At 27.9% G+C, this 17,834-nt stretch overlaps 3 protein-coding genes across 3 annotated transcripts; 2 read left to right on the top strand and 1 right to left on the bottom strand.

Annotated features, from left to right (window-relative positions):
- Positions 1 to 3,417: 3,417 nt before the first annotated feature.
- Positions 3,418 to 4,711, top strand: LOC137827493 (RING-H2 finger protein ATL1-like). The gene has a single exon (XM_068633651.1). It carries the CDS (start codon positions 3,657 to 3,659, stop codon positions 4,611 to 4,613), a length of 957 nt encoding a protein of 318 aa, XP_068489752.1. The 5' UTR covers positions 3,418 to 3,656; the 3' UTR covers positions 4,614 to 4,711.
- Positions 4,712 to 8,042: 3,331 nt separating this feature from the next.
- LOC137827491 (transcription factor bHLH104-like) lies at positions 8,043 to 12,128 on the top strand. Its single transcript, XM_068633650.1, has 5 exons — positions 8,043 to 8,601; positions 9,347 to 9,409; positions 9,742 to 9,819; positions 10,218 to 10,380; positions 11,697 to 12,128. Exons 1-5 carry the CDS (start codon positions 8,510 to 8,512, stop codon positions 11,952 to 11,954), a joined length of 654 nt encoding a protein of 217 aa, XP_068489751.1. The 5' UTR covers positions 8,043 to 8,509; the 3' UTR covers positions 11,955 to 12,128.
- Positions 12,129 to 14,606: 2,478 nt separating this feature from the next.
- LOC137827490 (CASP-like protein 5B3) lies at positions 14,607 to 17,468 on the bottom strand. Its single transcript, XM_068633649.1, has 3 exons — positions 16,966 to 17,468; positions 15,797 to 15,929; positions 14,607 to 15,087 (listed from the first exon to the last, which is right to left on the bottom strand). Exons 1-3 carry the CDS (start codon positions 17,094 to 17,096, stop codon positions 14,890 to 14,892), a joined length of 462 nt encoding a protein of 153 aa, XP_068489750.1. The 5' UTR covers positions 17,097 to 17,468; the 3' UTR covers positions 14,607 to 14,889.
- Positions 17,469 to 17,834: the final 366 nt, after the last annotated feature.

Here is a 17,834-nt window from a genome sequence, read left to right as displayed (position 1 = left end):
CCATTTATATATTATAAATACTTTTATCTATAATCGAAATCTCTCTTACTTGTTTCATAATTTACAAACCAAATCAACTACTTCATTGGAAAAAAAGACAACAAAAACATCAAATTTTGTGGAAATGTCAAACACGTGCTTCTCTATAGTTGTTTTAGTTGGTAGGTTATTGAGGGCACTCAAATCGTTGTTTTCCTTTGCTTTCTTTTCTAATCATGTTATGTGTAACATCCAAATTTAATATTATATATAATAACTAAATTAATATAATTATTTCAACTAACAAGTTAAATAAAATATTTTTTAATAACATAACTATATTAGTTAATTTTTTATAAATTTCTAACAACCAAATAACATAACTAAATTGAACTTAATATGTAACTCTAATTAACTTGATATCAGAACACGCTTTCAATGTAATTTAGTTGTACAATTACAAATGGTTTTGTTTTGGTTAATGGTTGGAAGGAATTATTGGTAGTTTTTTTATTTTCTTGTGTAATATGTACTGTGTTGTTTGTAGGGTTTTTTTTTTCACTCATTATAATAAAATAATTAAATAACAACTAAATTTAGAGTAAAACAATAACTAACTAGTCACCATATTAATTAAATTAAATATTATTTTATAGATTAAAATATTATTGGTATCTAAAGTGATTTCTACTATTAAAATTTATAAAACAATTTTTAAATTGATATTTAACTTAATTATCGAGGTTTTAGCTATTAATATTTTTGAGATTCTAAATTAGTCTTTAAAAAATTAATTGAAATAATTTTATTTTATTTTTAAAATGTTTTCATATTATACATCAATATGCAACTTGACATCTCAACTGTGTTGACACTCAAGTAATAACAATCATTTACCATCACTTGAAAAAAAAATATTATTAAAAAAAAATACAAAAATATGGGGATTAGACCAAAAACTCATATGTTAACAAAAACGATACATAGATAGATTATATCTATTCATAAAGAATTATAAGAACATACTAGGTGATAGCCTATTATACGAATGAAAATATTCTCTATGAATAAATCTTAAATTAGTCAACTTATCAACACACACATCTTCTTCACGGAAGATATGAGTAACCCCTAAACCTGATTTTTCAACAATAATTAAGAAAAGCATTCTATGGATTACGAAGTATCCAAGGAACATTGGGCCTAGCAGTAAACGCAACACAAAACCAAAGCAGAATCACATTCCAACTAGACATTATTAAGCCCCATCTTTTAAGCTTCATCCATAGCATGTATAACCCCATAAAACTCAGCAACCAGAGCAGTCTGAACTTTAAAAAACTCAGAGAAAGTTCCAATAAACTAATAGATACTAATTTAAAATATAAGTAATTAATATATAAAACTTCAGTAGCTAATGGTTAAATACCAATTTAAAAAGTATGTTATAAATTTTTATTAATATATGCCGATAAAAAATAAATAAATAAATATATATATATATAAACTCTTCCATATACAAATAATTTTGTTGTAATTCTTAAATCACCATGTCTAACCATCTAAACTTTTTATTCAAAAAAAAAACTTATTAATTTAAATAAATAAAAAACTATATTACATTATTTTTTATTTTATGAAAATAGAAAGTCATAACCGAATTTTACCTCATTCATTGCTTGTTCAATTCCTATGCCTGGAAATATTCCAAAAATAACATCCTTAAGTTCTAATTAGGTTTACTTGACTTTGGCATTAGAATTTGTGGACCAAAACACATTTACAAAACGTTAGACCCACTCAAATTTATATCCCATAACGTGTAACTTTCTCATCAATGTCTCTCACATATTCATTCTACAAGATACTCTATATTCAATGCTACAATTTTATTATTTTAATTACTTTTAATTTATAAATAACTTAATTTAATTTTTAAAAAGACTTAAAAAACAACTTCCACACAAATCATTATTATATTCCGAGTTAAAAATGTAATTAATAGATTTTTTTTTGGTATTGTGTGTCAGGTGTACATCACATATCAAATTTGTTGATAATTAATGTTCATTCCAAAAAGTGATCATATTTGAAAATATAGTTAAAAGAAATTAATTTATCTTTCTTTACATATTGGTTTAATTAAATTTCAGAGTCTCGTAAATTTAAGTATTTCTAAAATAAAAACATCTCTCATTGCTTCGAGCAATTTGAAGTAAATTATTATTGAATCATTAAAAAGTTTAGAACCACAATAATTTATAAGCATTTTTTTTCAATAAAAAATAAATAAATTAACACTACTAGAAAATTATTAAAATTTTAGAGATTAAAAATAATTAGTTACTATATTGACTAAATTATATACTATCATATAGACTAAAAAAATTATTGATTTCTAAATTAGTTTTTATTAATAATAAATAGTTTTAAAATTGATATTTAATTAGCTACTAAGGTTTTAATGACCAATTATTTAGATTCTAAATTTGGTAGAAAAACTTTGGTAGCTAATTAAATATCAATTTAAAAATTATTTATCATTAATAGAAACTAATTTAGAAACCAATAATTTTATTAGTCTCTACAATAGTATATAATTTAGTCAATATAACAATTAATTATTATTTTTCTTCATAAAATTAGTTTCTATTTAATGATTTTTTTATGTAAAAAATATACTTCAGAAATGTTCTAAAATTAGAAATATTCTAACTCTTATACAAAATAATTCTTATAAAAAAACCTATAATCTATAAAATATTACAAACTAGCAGAAACTAATGTATGGCTAAGCTTCCTAATGATTGTTACTTCTGCATATTATGCAGCAATTCTGCATAAATTATACAAATTTATAAGCAATTCCCTCAAAGAACAAATTTATAAGCATATGGATACAAATAAAGTGAGACAGAGTAAATGAAGTATTTATAGCAAACAAAATGTCCTATGAAAAGGGGAATGAAACACAACTCTATTGTAGACATGCAATAATGTCTACCTTTTATCAAATAGCCATTAAATTTACCACCATCAAATTGTTTCAACCATCAATTCAATAAATGTCAAACAACAAAATTGTTTTAACTATTAAATTAATTTCATCTCAAAAACTTGACACTTTTTTCACTCTAATGAGGTCAAGACAAGGTTGGTAGCAGACTTGGTCATTGATGAACCACTGTCACCATTCTAGCTGGACCACCACTGACTCTACAGAGTTACCCTAAATATTGGACAGTGACCAAATACATTTGAAGCCATGCATAATTTTTGGAAAAAAAAATATTTTTAGCTTTAGTAAATATGACTAAATTTACAACAATTGTTTTGAAATAATAGAAATATTAAAATTTATAAAGACTAGTATCATAGAAAAACAGAGGAATAAGTTTTTTCATTGAGGCAAGAGCAAACACTTTTTCATTGAATTTCAAACCCTCTCATCTCTCTTCACTACCACCCCTTAGTTTATAAGTCTTCTTAGTCTTACTCTATTCTCACTGCTACCCTACATTTCATTCCTCTTTCCCTCTAACCACTCCCATTTTCTGTTTGGATTTGGGGAAAAACCATGGCCTCCTTAGTCATTAAGCATTTTGTAGGGAAAGTGTGATAGCACTCAATTCATGTAATATATATATTCCAAGATCCAAGACAACTTTGTTTGTAGAATGATGGATTTTGTAAGCCAAAGACACCTACTCCATGTACCAACACAAGCTAATTCACCTTGCACAACTCCTCCAAATCATGATATTACACATCCTTCTGGTTCAAATTTTCCCCTCTTAGCAATCCTTGTGGTAGGAATGATGTTCACAGCTTTCTTCCTTGTAGGCTACTATATGTTAGTTGTCAAGTGCTGCTTCAATTGGAACCGTGTTCATCACAGAAGCCTATTTTCTTTGTCCAGGCAAGGTGAAGATCCATCTGCTGGATATTTAACAGCATCTGAGCCAAGAGGGCTAGAGGAAGCAGTGATCAGGTTAATCCCTGTGATTCATTATAAGCCAGAAGATGGAGACACAAACTCTGGTGATTGTGCAGTTTGCTTGAGTGAGTTTCAACAAGATGAGAAGCTGAGGGTTATACCAAACTGTGGCCATGTCTTTCACATTGATTGCATAGATGTTTGGCTTCAGAAAAATACTCATTGCCCCCTTTGCAGAAGAATTGTGTCCTTGACAAGCCAAGTCCTTGTTGACCAACTAAACCTTCTCTATCCAAGATCTTCCCACCAAAGCCAAAACATTGAGAACCATGTTAGTGATGAAGGTTTTGTTGTGATTGATTTGGATGGTGAACTTGGTAATAGAGAGCAGAACTTGCAAGGAAGAGAAGAGTTATTACCAACCATTGGTGTTTTGTTGGAGCAGAAGAAAGCAAAGAAGCTTCATAAGGTGAGCAGCTTGGGAGATGAGTGTATTGGCATTAGAGGGAAAGGTGAAAGGGTCTCAGTTGAAGCCATGAGAAGGTCTTTTTCCATGGATTCATCAGTGGATAGAAAGTTTTATGCAGCAATTCAACATGAGATTAACACAGTTGAAGCCTGTGGTGGCAGTGGTAGAGTGAAGAGATCATTCTTTTCTTTTGGACATGGAAGCAGATCAATAAGTGCTGCTGTATAGTCTGTTTATTTGGACCCTTGAAATTTTTCTTTAGATTATTTGTTATAGGTCTCTACTTTTTCATTAAAGTTACTCTTAGTTCTTAGAGTTTGAACTTATTTTTGTAGTCTTATTTTTTTTATAATGGATGAACTTGGTCTAATATCCTACTATTTTAAGTTTAATAAAAGTCAAGAATAAAAAGTCAAGTATAAAAAGAGTACTGATATGTTAAAAAAATCATTTTTATATTATGTTTTTTTTTATAGTAACTATAATAATTTATTATAGTCCGTAATGTACACAGTGAAGTCAAGACTCACCGACACAATCAAAACTATTACGCTTCAAATAAAGAATTAACAAGACTAATAAGTGGTTAAATATTAGGTAATACATTTCTAATTATGATCAAAATTCCTAATCCAACTCAATAATAAAGGGCTCGTGACAATCATATAAATAGGCACAAATTCGAATCAGATATGTCATCTTCTAGTACTGATGGCACAAAGTGTCGAACACTGAAATCTCACTTGAGTTTCGAAGTATCTTTTACAGGTACATCTGAGCTTGGGAGTTTATAGAGAAGTGGAGTGGAGCCGTGAAAAGAGAGCACAAAGACAATTTTAGAAAAAAAAAAAAAAAAAGTAGACCAACCGACCACCGAGAAGGAATATAATAGTTTTCTTCATTCTAATTCTGGTAGAACACAATTATTAATGAATTCAAAGCTTTAATAGACAATCAAATGAAAAATTAAAATTAAAATTAAATATTTTTTAAGTATTAGAAAATTAAAAAAAATAAACTATTTTAAAAAAATAAATACCAATTTCGCCAACCATATTGCTTGAGTAAAATAAACATTAGAGGTTATTAGTAAAAAAATATTGAAAATGAAGATATTTTAAAGGAGAATAATGGAATAGGACAATGCACTCACAATGGTTCATTTTATTTTCAATTATCTTCCATCAATAAAAAAAGAGTATGTGAATGAATATATTTCTAACATTTATTTGTAACCCAAAACTTTGTTTCTAGTTATTTAACTCAACTATATTAGTAAGAATCAATCCGAAAATTATTAGTTAAAATAAAATAAATTTTTTTATATAATCTTATTAGTTAAAATAGAAAAATGTGTTTTTGTTCTACAAAGTCTTCTCAAAACCCTTTTAGGAATGTTGACTCCTTGACCTACATGACCAATGAATTGGTCTCATTAAGGTCCACATGTCCACACTAGTGACTTTTTTTTGGAGGACTTTAAGTCTTCTTCTTTATCATCTCTATTTTGACTAAGTAACTTTGATCTCTTCATTCTTGTATTTATAATTACATGTTATTTTTCCTCCACACTTGGTCAAACTCAAGTTTTTCTCATTAAATTTCACTAATTGGGTTTTCATGTTGTACCATATTCCTAGTTGCCTTTTTTTTTGGGTCCAATTGTACCAAAAACTTGTTCACCTAAACGTGCTTTTCTAACTAATTATGTTTTCAATGAATTGTTGAATTAGTGTCTATGTCCCTGATCTCACGGTTAAGTTCTACTTATTTTTTCTCATATAAACATAAGATTTTTTTTTAAATAAAAAAATTACAGAAACAGGAAAAAAAACTTAAAGAAAAAATTTCATTTTTATATTTTAACATTTTATCATTAGAAAACCATTAAATATAAATCAATTTTAAATATAAAAAGTAATTAATTATTATATTAACTAAATTATATATAATATTAGATAGTAAAAAAAATTATTAATATTTAAATTAGTTTCTATTATTAATAAATAATTTTTAAATTAAAATCTAGATTTTGGTTACTAATTATTATAAAATTGGTAGTTTACTTGATAACTAATTAGATATTTTTTATAAATTATTTATTAATAATAAAAATTAATTTAAATATTAATATATTTTTTAATTTTTTAATAATATTTAATTTATTCAATATAATAATTAATTATTTTTTATTATTAAAATTACTTTTTTAATTATTTTATTGAAATGTGTTCTAATTTTTCATTTTTCAACTACCATTCACATTAAGATATTTTAATATTAAATGTTTGCCGATAAAAAAAATATTAAAAGTGTTCATGGTGAGTCTTAGTTCGGTTTCTTATTAAAAAGTCATATAAAATAAACATACAATAGTAAAATATAATTCACTTGGTTTGATTTTAATTTAATATAAACTTTGAACTAAATTAAACCAATGTTTCACCATTTGGTTTTTATTTTTTATTTTTTTCATTATAAACCTTTTCTTACAAAGAAAAATTGTCAAATAAATAGATGTATTATAATTTATTTTATAACTGTTGTTATATTGTTATATTTACAGTTTCAAAATTTTCTCATATCTATAAATAAATTACTTAATCTTATAATTAGAAATTACAATACAATTTTATTATATTATAATTTTTTTTATTAACATAAAATAAATAAAATAAAATGAGACATTTGGAAGTATTTTAACTTTTATACCAATAATTACTTGAAAATCAAATTTTAAATCTAAAATTTCAATGGAAATTTCATCACATCACCTTTATACCCTCCAAATGAACATCTTTCAATCTTGTGATTGATGTGATGTAATAGTTTGTTGTTGAATGATGATATCTTTTCGAGTCCATTTTTAGAACCGTGTGATATATCTTAGAAAAATTATTTTTTAACTTTCACTTTAAAAGCTCTTTTTAATAATGAAATATTATACTTTTAAAATTAGAACTAATTTTTTTTTTATATAGATAAAAAATAAAAGCAATAAGTAAAAAATAATTATAACAAAATAATAACATTGAAAATTTGTAAGAACTTATTATATAAAGAGATGATTGATTATTAATGTTTATTACATTTTCAAAACGGTATAATTCAAAGACTTTTAGAATGACCATTATTAAATGTATTGAATGGATCATTGACCAATAAATAAACATGTTCCCAACAGTTTTTAGTAAAATTTAGTATAAATAAAACAATAATATATTTAAAAGTTAATTTATTGTATTGTTCTACATTATTAATACCATGAGTTTCCGACCTTTAACTCACTTCAGTTTTCTAATGGTGAATTATGAAAGATGCCTAACTTTTTATACATTAAAATTTGACTGCAAGACTTGAGAAATAAATTTTAAAATAATAAAGAATGAAAAGTATATAAATAATAATAAATATTTATTTTTATTTTATTACCAATCTATGCGACCCGGAGATAAGGTTATTTGTTTTTTTAAATTCAGAATCATTATTTGTGAACCTTTGTTGGAAAATAAAATTAACTTTTAATAATTATTGTGACTAGTATTTCAGTTGTTAAATAATGTAAGTTATTAGGTGTTTAGTTCATTTACTTCAAATAACTTGTAAATGCACAATATTTAAAGCAAATATATTGAAGTGTAACAGTTTTTGTAAGTCACACCAGTCTTTCAAAATTTTACACCAATGTCAAAATATTTTATACTCTATTTTTATCTATCTAATTGCCATAGTGTAAATAATAAGTTTAATATTTGAATTTATTTTTTTATTTAACAAAATAAATAAATTCTTACCTGTAATTTTGATCGAATTTGAGCAATTTATGAGTAGCTAGACTTATTTTGAAGATGTATTTTGAGATATTGGAGTTGTAATTTGGTTACAGTAGAAAACAATAGTAGAAAAAAAAAAGGGATGCAAATTAGATAATATAATTAATTATATGATTAAAATATAATTTATATATTAAAAAATTATTTATCTTAATTTTGATTCCATGGAATGAAAATTTATGGTGCTAAAAGGCATAATAGTGTTCTTATTATTTAGGGAATATTTTGAAGGCTTTTGTTGTGAAGAGAAGATAGAGAGGGCGGTTTGGTTAAAAGAAGTGGAAACGGCAAATGGATTCCTTAGATGACACCAGCTGTTGGGATTTTCTCGATTACTCTTTCATCGATCAAGCGCCTTCTGATTTCCTTTGGCCCAATCACAGGTTTCTTTCTTCTTTCTTTCATGATTGCATGTTTCTTCTTTTTGGGGTTCATTGTTGATCTTGATGGTATTAATGTTGTGATTTGGTGAGGATTAAGATTACCCTTTTGATATGTTAATCTGTATCATTGATTAATTGTTCGTTCTATTGTTGTAGTAGCTCAAGTTCATTTTTTTAAACTTTTTTTAAAATGTTGATTTGGTGGTGTATGATGAAAGATTATTGTTTTTTTTTGCGGAATTTGGTGTTGCATGGTTGGATTCGTATTTTCTGATGTACCCTGTTATGGAATTTGATTCGAATGCTTTATTAGCTCCCGGTGTTAATTGTTGTTGTTCTGTTTGTTAGAGGGAAAACAAAGGTCTTTCATTTTTGTGTTTTTTTTTTCTTATTGCCCAAATGTATGGTAATCAATAGGATTGGTTGTTCTTTCTGGGGTGGTTCAAGTTCATTTTTTAATAAATTATTTTGAATTTTGTTGTTGCTTTTGTACTGGGAAATATAAGATACTGAAAAGTTAGTTTTTTGTTTGTGTATAGAACTAGTGGTGTCTATTGATGCATCTAGCGAAATCACAGTAGAGATGATGAATATTGTCTTTGTTTAATGTTGTGTGGCAAACTTGGTGTCTGTTGATTCTTGTAGCCTAATTACATGGTAGGACAAGAGATGATGGTTGTTGTCTTTGCTTAATATTTTGTGTGGCAGATGGCTGATACGTTTTCTTTTTTCCTGTGTTTGCAAGTTTGAGCACTGAAATTGACATTCCAGATGATGCTGCTGCTTGTGAAGAGAACATCAAGAAAAGGTATCCTGTCTGTTGCTTTTGAAGTGATGTACTATCTGAGAATGTGCTGCAATTACTGTTCTGAAAAGTTGATGAAAACATTATTTTGTCTCTGTACACTCTCTATTGGTTAGAATATCAGTAATTTCATTCGTTCACAAAAAAAATGTGAATTTTGAATCATGCATGATTATAGTTCATGTATCTGATGTAGTCTCAGACACCCGTTAATTCTCAAGCTTATGCCTAACAGATTGGTTGAGTTGCCTTTCTTTTTGTGTTTTCATAAGGGTAGTTATGTTGTCTTTTGAATCATGTTTTTTTGTGATCAATTTGTTGCAAATCATTTGTAGGGTGCGTACTGATTCGTGCTGTAAGGCGGGTTCAAAAGCATGCCGTGAGAAATTGCGAAGGGAGAGACTCAATGAAAGGCATGCATGCTTTTATATATTGAATTTATGGTTGATGTCACGTCAGAGTACTGGCTGAAATTTTAGCTTTTTCTGTAGCTGTTAATGTATACTACTTCCATTAATTTCTGGTTTCTTCACACATTTAGGTTGTGTTTCATCGTACACTGAATGTGTGAAATTTACACCTTTCATCCAATTCCAAGATTATTGTTAGGCATATGACTTCTCTGAGCACAAGGCAGTACTAACTTGCATTAATTGTCAATTGTTATGGGAAAAATGATCTTAGTTTCTAGATACTTAAGATAACCAGGTGTGTTAGATACTGATGTAACAATAAACTCTTCCTGCTTTGTATTGTGTTTTTCTGCTTCTTCTAATGATAAAAAGGAAGAATTTGGTTGTGATTTTTGCAGGTTCTGTGACCTGAGCTCTGTTTTGGAACCTGGGAGACCTTTGAGAACAGATAAACCATCTATACTTGATGATGCTATCAGAGTCTTGAGCCAACTTAAAACTGAAGCTGAGGAACTGAAAACAAAAAATGAAAAATTATTAGAGGAAATAAAATGTTTAAAGGTCAGTATTGTTTCAGAGATATACTGTTGTGAGTTGAATATTTCATTTCTCTTACTTTCTGCATTTTGGATTAGTTTTCTTTGAAATGTTATACTTCACTCTTGGATTTACCTCTCTGATTATGTTCCTTAAGAAAAATTGGGAATCGTAATGTTCATGTAGTGGTTATTTTTTATCCTTAGAGCAAAAGTGGTAATTTTATGTTGTGTTGCTTTTGGATGCTTGTCCATTTTACTGTTTTGTCTTAGACTATTATTTTATTTTAAATTCAACTCTCTCATTAACATGGTTTATCAATTATTTCAACACAGTTTTTTGTAATGGCACGGCATCCTATGTTGATGGAATTATTTATTTCTGATTTAATTTTTTGTATTGTATTTATTTGTTTCTTTTGTAGTTTGCATTCAATTAGACCTTCTTCCTGTTATTTATGCCTCTTCTGTTGTTACTGCCTATCAATACTTGCATATTCTTCCATTTTTATGCATGACTAGCATGCTAATTCAAGTTTGAAAATAATAAATTAGGGACTGTGATACTTCTGCCTTTTAGTTATGTTTTATAATCTCTGATATTTAGATGTATTTTCATGTATAGATTCAAATTCTTTTTTTGATTCATTGAAGAAAAACACCTTATGAGTTCAATAGTATTTGTATTACACTCAACCTCATAAAACTGACTCATAAGCTCTGATACCACAAATCTCACCTCATGAGTCGGTTTTATGCGATTGAATTAAGCTTAAATTCCACTTCATAATAATCTGTTTCAAAATTCTGCCAGTAGTTTATTAGAAATTTTATAAAGTCTGATGAATTATAAAGTGTGGACCCCTAAAATCAAGGATGATTAATAGGGGAATGATAATAGGTGATTGATTGGAGTTTGATTGAGGGTTGTTATATTGATATATGACTAATTGACTATGCATAATAGAAAACAAACGTGACTTAGAAATTTGTTCTTCAAGCTATTGCTTTGTGTACACGAATTCATACTTGAACAATTTTAGTCTGAAGTTACATGGCATTGTATGATCTGTGTAGCTGACCTCATCTAGTGAGATAAGACTTTGTTGCCGTATTGACATGTCAAGTGTGGTACAAGAGTTCATACTTGAACAATTTTTCAGTTTTAGTTGCATGACATTGTGTGTGTGTGATCTGCGTAGCCGAGTCATCTAGTGAGTCTAGTGAGACAAAACTTTGTTTTTGTTGTAGTAATGAAATGTCTGGTGTAGTACACAATTACATGATTCAACATTGCATTAGTGTTCAAGTCAAAGTTACACAATCTTTTTGTTTCTGCAGGCCGAGAAAAACGAACTTCGTGAAGAGAAACTTGTTCTGAAAGCAGATAAGGAGAGGATTGAGAAGCAGTTGAAATCCATGCCCGTGGCACCAGCAGGGTTTATGGCACCCCCTGTAGCTGCTGCTGCTGCATATCAAGCAGGAGTGAACAAGATGGCTGTTTATCCAAATTATGGCTACATCCCAATGTGGCAATATCTTCCTCAATCTGCCAGAGATACATCCCAAGATCATGAGCTTAGGCCTCCTGCTGCATAGTGTTGCTTCTATTTGTGGCACTTTGGATCATTTCACAACATTCTCAAAGTTATTGACATGTAAATAGTGTCATTGCTTTGATTTTTTTTTCTTCTTTTTTACTTGGTATAATGTGCTCAAATAGGATTTCAAGTAAAACTATGATGGCAATGACATGAATACTATTGATGTCCACTGTAAATTGCCCAATTCTTTACTTCACACCAGCACTCAAAATTCCACATTTTTTGGTAACTATGTTATTGATATGGATGACTAATCTTCATTGACGAGGAAAAGAGTAAAAACCTAAGTGTGTTTTCTATGGGAACAATTCTTTTTCTTTTTCTTCTTTGAAAAAATAATATAGTTTCCATTACCATATAGAATATGAAATGTTGATTTGATTCCAATAAAAAGGCACTACTTGGACCTATAATTTATTTTGGCTTTTTTTTACATGCTTTAGGTGGTGCCTCAACTTTTTATACTATACTTTACAGTGATTATTCAATGGTTGGTTTAAAGTATTTACATGATATGATGCTGAATTTCCCTATACCACAATGCTTCATAATGTCAAAAGAAGAATAATGATTTAATCAGGATTTGGTGGTTATGAAAAGTGCACTTTCCATGTGAAAATTTTAGGATATCTTAATCAAAATTATATGTTATCTTTTTTATAATCATAGATAATGATAATAGATCTTTGTAAAAATATAACATAATCTTTATGCAATTTGTGTGAAAATTTAAAAAATAAATAATTATAACCACACCATTTTATATAAATGGTTGATTTCTATTCATTTTAAAATCTTACATGTGTTTATCTTAAAATAAAGTGATTTTTGTATGCTTTTACAGTCTTTTTGAATTCATAAAATTACTGTGAACACCAATGTAAAAAGGAGAGAAAGTGCAGAAATCAATACATTGAAAATTGAAAAATGAAAAATACAAAAAGAAAAAAGAAAATATGTTCCTAAACTTTGGGACAAAGAAATTTAACATAATCAATTATCCTAAATTAATTTAGTATAATGAATTATATAAACATAAATAATTAAATATTCATAAATATATTTCATTATACTATAATAAAAGAAATAATTAAAGTATAAATATTAAATAAATAATGAACATAATATGAAAAGTGTATGAAATAAATATCATCCATTAACATATTGTAAAGAGAAAACACTTTTTTCCTCATTTTTTAAGAATTAGGTTCCAAAATCCAAGGGCACCCATCCCCCATCTAGTGACTTAAGTTCCCACTACCACAAATTAAGGTAACTTTATGACTAAAAAGTCAACCATTGATTTTTAAATGGAATAATTTATTTTTTTTAGTTGATAACCAAATATTTCAATTCCCTATGTTCTTTATGGCTTATGCATTTGGTGTTGAGTCTCAAGAATTTATTTTTAAGAATCTTTGAATGAGATATGTGCTTAGATTTCTTTCCACACAATAAAAGTCTTAATTTATAGTAATATTTATCTATTTATTTATAATAATATATCAATTTTGAAATGTGAAATTTGGAGTTGACATATTTGTGTGAACATTTTCAAATCATTTTGGATTTTTTACTTTATGCCTTGGTTTAGAAAATAAAAAGGGACAAATAACTAATGCAATTTTTCTCTCTTTTTATAAGGTGAGATAAAATATTGTTTATTTTCCTTTTTTTCTCTTATATATTTCACTTAAATAAGTTAGCCAACATGGTTAGTTTAATTGAAACATAAATTACCTCTTAATTCTCATTTCATCTCTTGTTTTCCTCAAACTTTTTCTCTTTAACATTTTAGAAACAGAAAATATATTATAAAAAAACATATAAAAGGAAGTTTTAAAATTTAATATTAAATTAATTTACTAATAACCCTACCCACAAAAGTTGTATTATGATTAATTTACATAAATAAAAAACAAATTATAAAATATAATCATAACATAATACTATATATAACAAGAAATTATAAAGACGTCTTTAATATAATTTTTTACCATGATTTTTTTGAACATTTTTTTTCTCCAGAGTACTTTATGTTAATTTCACCGTATCATGTCACCTTTAAGAAATATATATATTCAATTTTTTTCAAAGATAAAAAAGCTCTTTTTTTTCTTTCATTATGTTTCAAATGTTTTTTTCTTGAAATTTTGTTTAACTTTATGTGTGAATCAGTATTTTTACTTTAAAGAAAATAGTTTTTTAATTATTTGTTTGAGTCGAGTTCATTAAATTTGTAAATCACAACAAAACTTAAACTTAAAACCAATAAACATCGAATTTGATTTATTTTCTTTTAGTTGAATTTGATTAAACTAAAAACCTTATTTGAATTGATCTAAACTAATAAACACTCCTAACTATGTTCACATTATAATGGTATATCCACAAAAATGAGAAGCTTTTCAAGGATTAATTAAGGGTCTGTTTGAATACAAATTAGAAGTGATTTTTGAGAACTGAAACAGAAAAACTACTAAAAAGTTCTTCTAACTATGTATTTAAACATGCTGTAAAATATATAACCAACACTTGTCAAGATGAAGTGTGTGGAAGAACAGAACTTATTAAATGCAGTTCCTTGGTTGCTTTTGATATTTTTGTCCTATTGAAATTATAGTTTCACCTTGTAAATTTATGCTAATTTCACATCAAATGTAAATATTTGTTATGTGAATTATCAAGGTAAGTGTAAAACAATATAAAAAACATCTCAAGTAGCTGCATCTAAGTTGTGTGGTAAACACAGGTTTATATCTTTGCAAGGCAAAATCATATATACATTTTTCCTTCCCTTTACAATCTGAATTCTCAAACTACCCCAGTTAAATTTCAGAGTACAGAACTAGTGTGATTCATTCCTATCAACATGTTGATTCAGTTGGATGAGAGAAACTTGTGGAAACTTTTCAAAAAAGAGCAACACTTTACTGTCTGGCAGCTAGCAGCCAAAACATAACTAGAGATGAGATTGAAGTTGAAAACCAGCTTAGGAATGCTAGTGCCACAGAAATCTGGTACTTCTGGCACTCCTCTCCAAAGTGGCAGTGTCCCAGATCACGAAAGTACAAAACCGTTATGCCAGCTGAGGCAGAAGCTGCTGCTAGAGATAGTGTTGCTGTAACCTGTGGAGAATGGACAGTGGACAAGAAGAAAACTTGTCAAATGATAAACATACATCATAACTATGCAAGTAAGTGTTGTTGTGTATAACCCATGTAGCATAGAGAGACACTGATACGACATAGATACAAATACGGAAATATGTATAATCTCTAAAATATAGGATATAGAAACTCAAATCTATATATTATATTATTATGAATTATATAAATTGACAATATAGACACAAGTATGTTTCAGTTTTTTTTTTAATAGAAAGATGTCTTATGGCTGGTTCAAAAGGATTTGTTCCTTATTTTGATAATCATATTAAAAGTTTATACAATAAATTTGAGTTTTAGAAAATTAATGTATTTTTTCTTTTTAAAATTGTGTTAGAAGCGTGCTAAAATTGTCAGAAATCCAACAAATATATTTTGAATTGGATACTTCACCGATACGTGTCCTACGAGTGTCTATGTTTGATACGTGTGTCAGACACGGATACACTATTTAAAAGGCGTGTCCGAGCCTCATAGTATATAAGAAACTAATCATATGTTATGATCACTGTTCTAAAAGTACTTTTTTTTAGCGATGAATGAATGTACTTATGAAAAAATATTCTTTGTATCTTCTATTCTGAACTTACTTTTGAAAGAGATAGAAAGATCATCCAAACATGCACTAGTTAGGAAGTTTGTAAGAGTAAAGGTTTACTAAGAAACTAACCCAATCTCCAACTACAAAGAGGCTGACTAGTACTGGGTTGAGTAGGGTCTGATTTCTCACCAAAGAAAACAAATCCATTAAAGCTAGCAAAAAACTCCAAATGATTTGTAAACCCATTGAAGCTATCAAGTAACTGCACAATTACCAGTGAAACACTCAGCATTCAAGTTATGCTATATCCAACACCCATGCATTGCTATTGAAGCATTCATGAACAATGCAAGGTTAATTTCTTGATCACCACTTCATCAGAAGCAAAAAAATTCATGAGACATGTTTCATTTGGTGTCTAGGAAAAGCAATAACATAAAATTGAACAGAAAACAATATAATTAGTATGAGGTTTATCACATAAAAAGAGCTTTAAATGATAGGTTCATGGTTATAATGCATTAAAGAAGTGAATCATTATCAGAAAGTAAAATCCATGCCTCTTTATTGGAACAGGGCAAAATAGAAGAGAGGGGAGTATCATCAGAACACATTCATAACAGATCAGTTAATGCAAATCAAGATACCAACCAACCAATCAATCTCCTGCAACAAAATCACTTACTGAACCTAATTAGTCACTATGGTAAGGCATTTTTTCCTCAGAAGGTAAATCAATGTATACATCTTCAGTGCTTCAAAGTCATTTGGAATTGAATAGTTCAAATACCAAGTAGGTTGCATCCTCACCATATGAAAAAGAAAGAGCAATCTCATGAAGCCACTCATTGCAATTTACTCAATAAAAGGTGAAAAAAATCAATGAGTATTCACACATTCATAGATCATAACTGTTGGATGAAGATCGGATGATTCACATCTCATATATGAGTCACTCAATCTTTATCCAATGGTTCAAATTGGTTGAATACATTGACATCCATACATATTCAGCAATGAAGATGAATCAATCAGAAAACAATCTACTGACATATGACATGATTAATAATGTCTTTTGAGAGCAAAACACTAATGAAATCTCTGTCATCCAGACAAATTCAGCCATGAAGATGAATCAAGCATAAACAATAGACAAGCATGTAATATGAGTAATGTCTATTGAGAAAGAACACAACACTCATTCATGAAACTCACACCAAACTGAAATAGGATGGAGTTTCACAAAAGAAAAACAAAATCTTGGCTTGAATGAGAGGAGAAGGGGATTGACTGATTACCAAAAGGCAGTCAAATTAAAGAAACTGGTTGTGGTGGCCATGGAAGCAATTGAACCAGCAGCAAAAGTGAACTGTGTCATCCTAAGAACAAGCCCAAGAACAGAGCCAGGGCCCCCCCATAAATCGTGCATCTTTCTCCACCAAATCGAATCAATGATCAGACCCCCAATGCCTAACAATGAACACCCATTTTCAGATTTCAGTCCAAAGGACAGAACAAATCATCAATGAATCCAAAGGTGAGACTTTCAACATCCACTTCACACCCCCATCACACACCACACAAAGTCACAAACAAACAGAAAGATACGACACAGAAATAGAGACCCAAATGGAAGAAGAAGACAAATCAGAGATTCCAAGTTGAAATTTGAATCTGGCTGAACACAGCCCAACAAACTTGACAGAAGAAAGGAACAACACAAACTGAAAAGATAATGGAGCAGAGAGAGAGACCATGAACAATTAATGTTATCAATTCATTATAAATTCACTTTATTTATTCTAAAAGTTTTTAAAGTATCAACTACCATGATAACCATATGAAATATCATTTTATCAGTTAAAGAATTTATACACTAAAAAATTATTAAATAGAAAATTTTTATCAATTAAATACTATATATATTATTAGAAAATTATTAAATAAAAATTAATTTTAAATATTCAAAAAAATTAGTTATAAAATAAACTAAATTAAATATTATTTTAGAAACTAAAAAAATGTTAATTTTTAAATTAATTTCTATTGATAAATAATTTTTAAGTTGAATTTATTAGTTAGGAAGATTTTAACTACCAATTATTTAAATTTTAAATTTAATAATAAAATATTTAGTAATTAATTAAATATTAATTTAAAAACTATT

This window comes from Phaseolus vulgaris, chromosome 7 (genome assembly GCF_000499845.2).
Source record: "Phaseolus vulgaris cultivar G19833 chromosome 7, P. vulgaris v2.0, whole genome shotgun sequence".
Classification (NCBI taxonomy): domain Eukaryota; kingdom Viridiplantae; phylum Streptophyta; class Magnoliopsida; order Fabales; family Fabaceae; genus Phaseolus; species Phaseolus vulgaris.
This window is presented reverse-complemented; position numbering and strand designations above follow the sequence as displayed.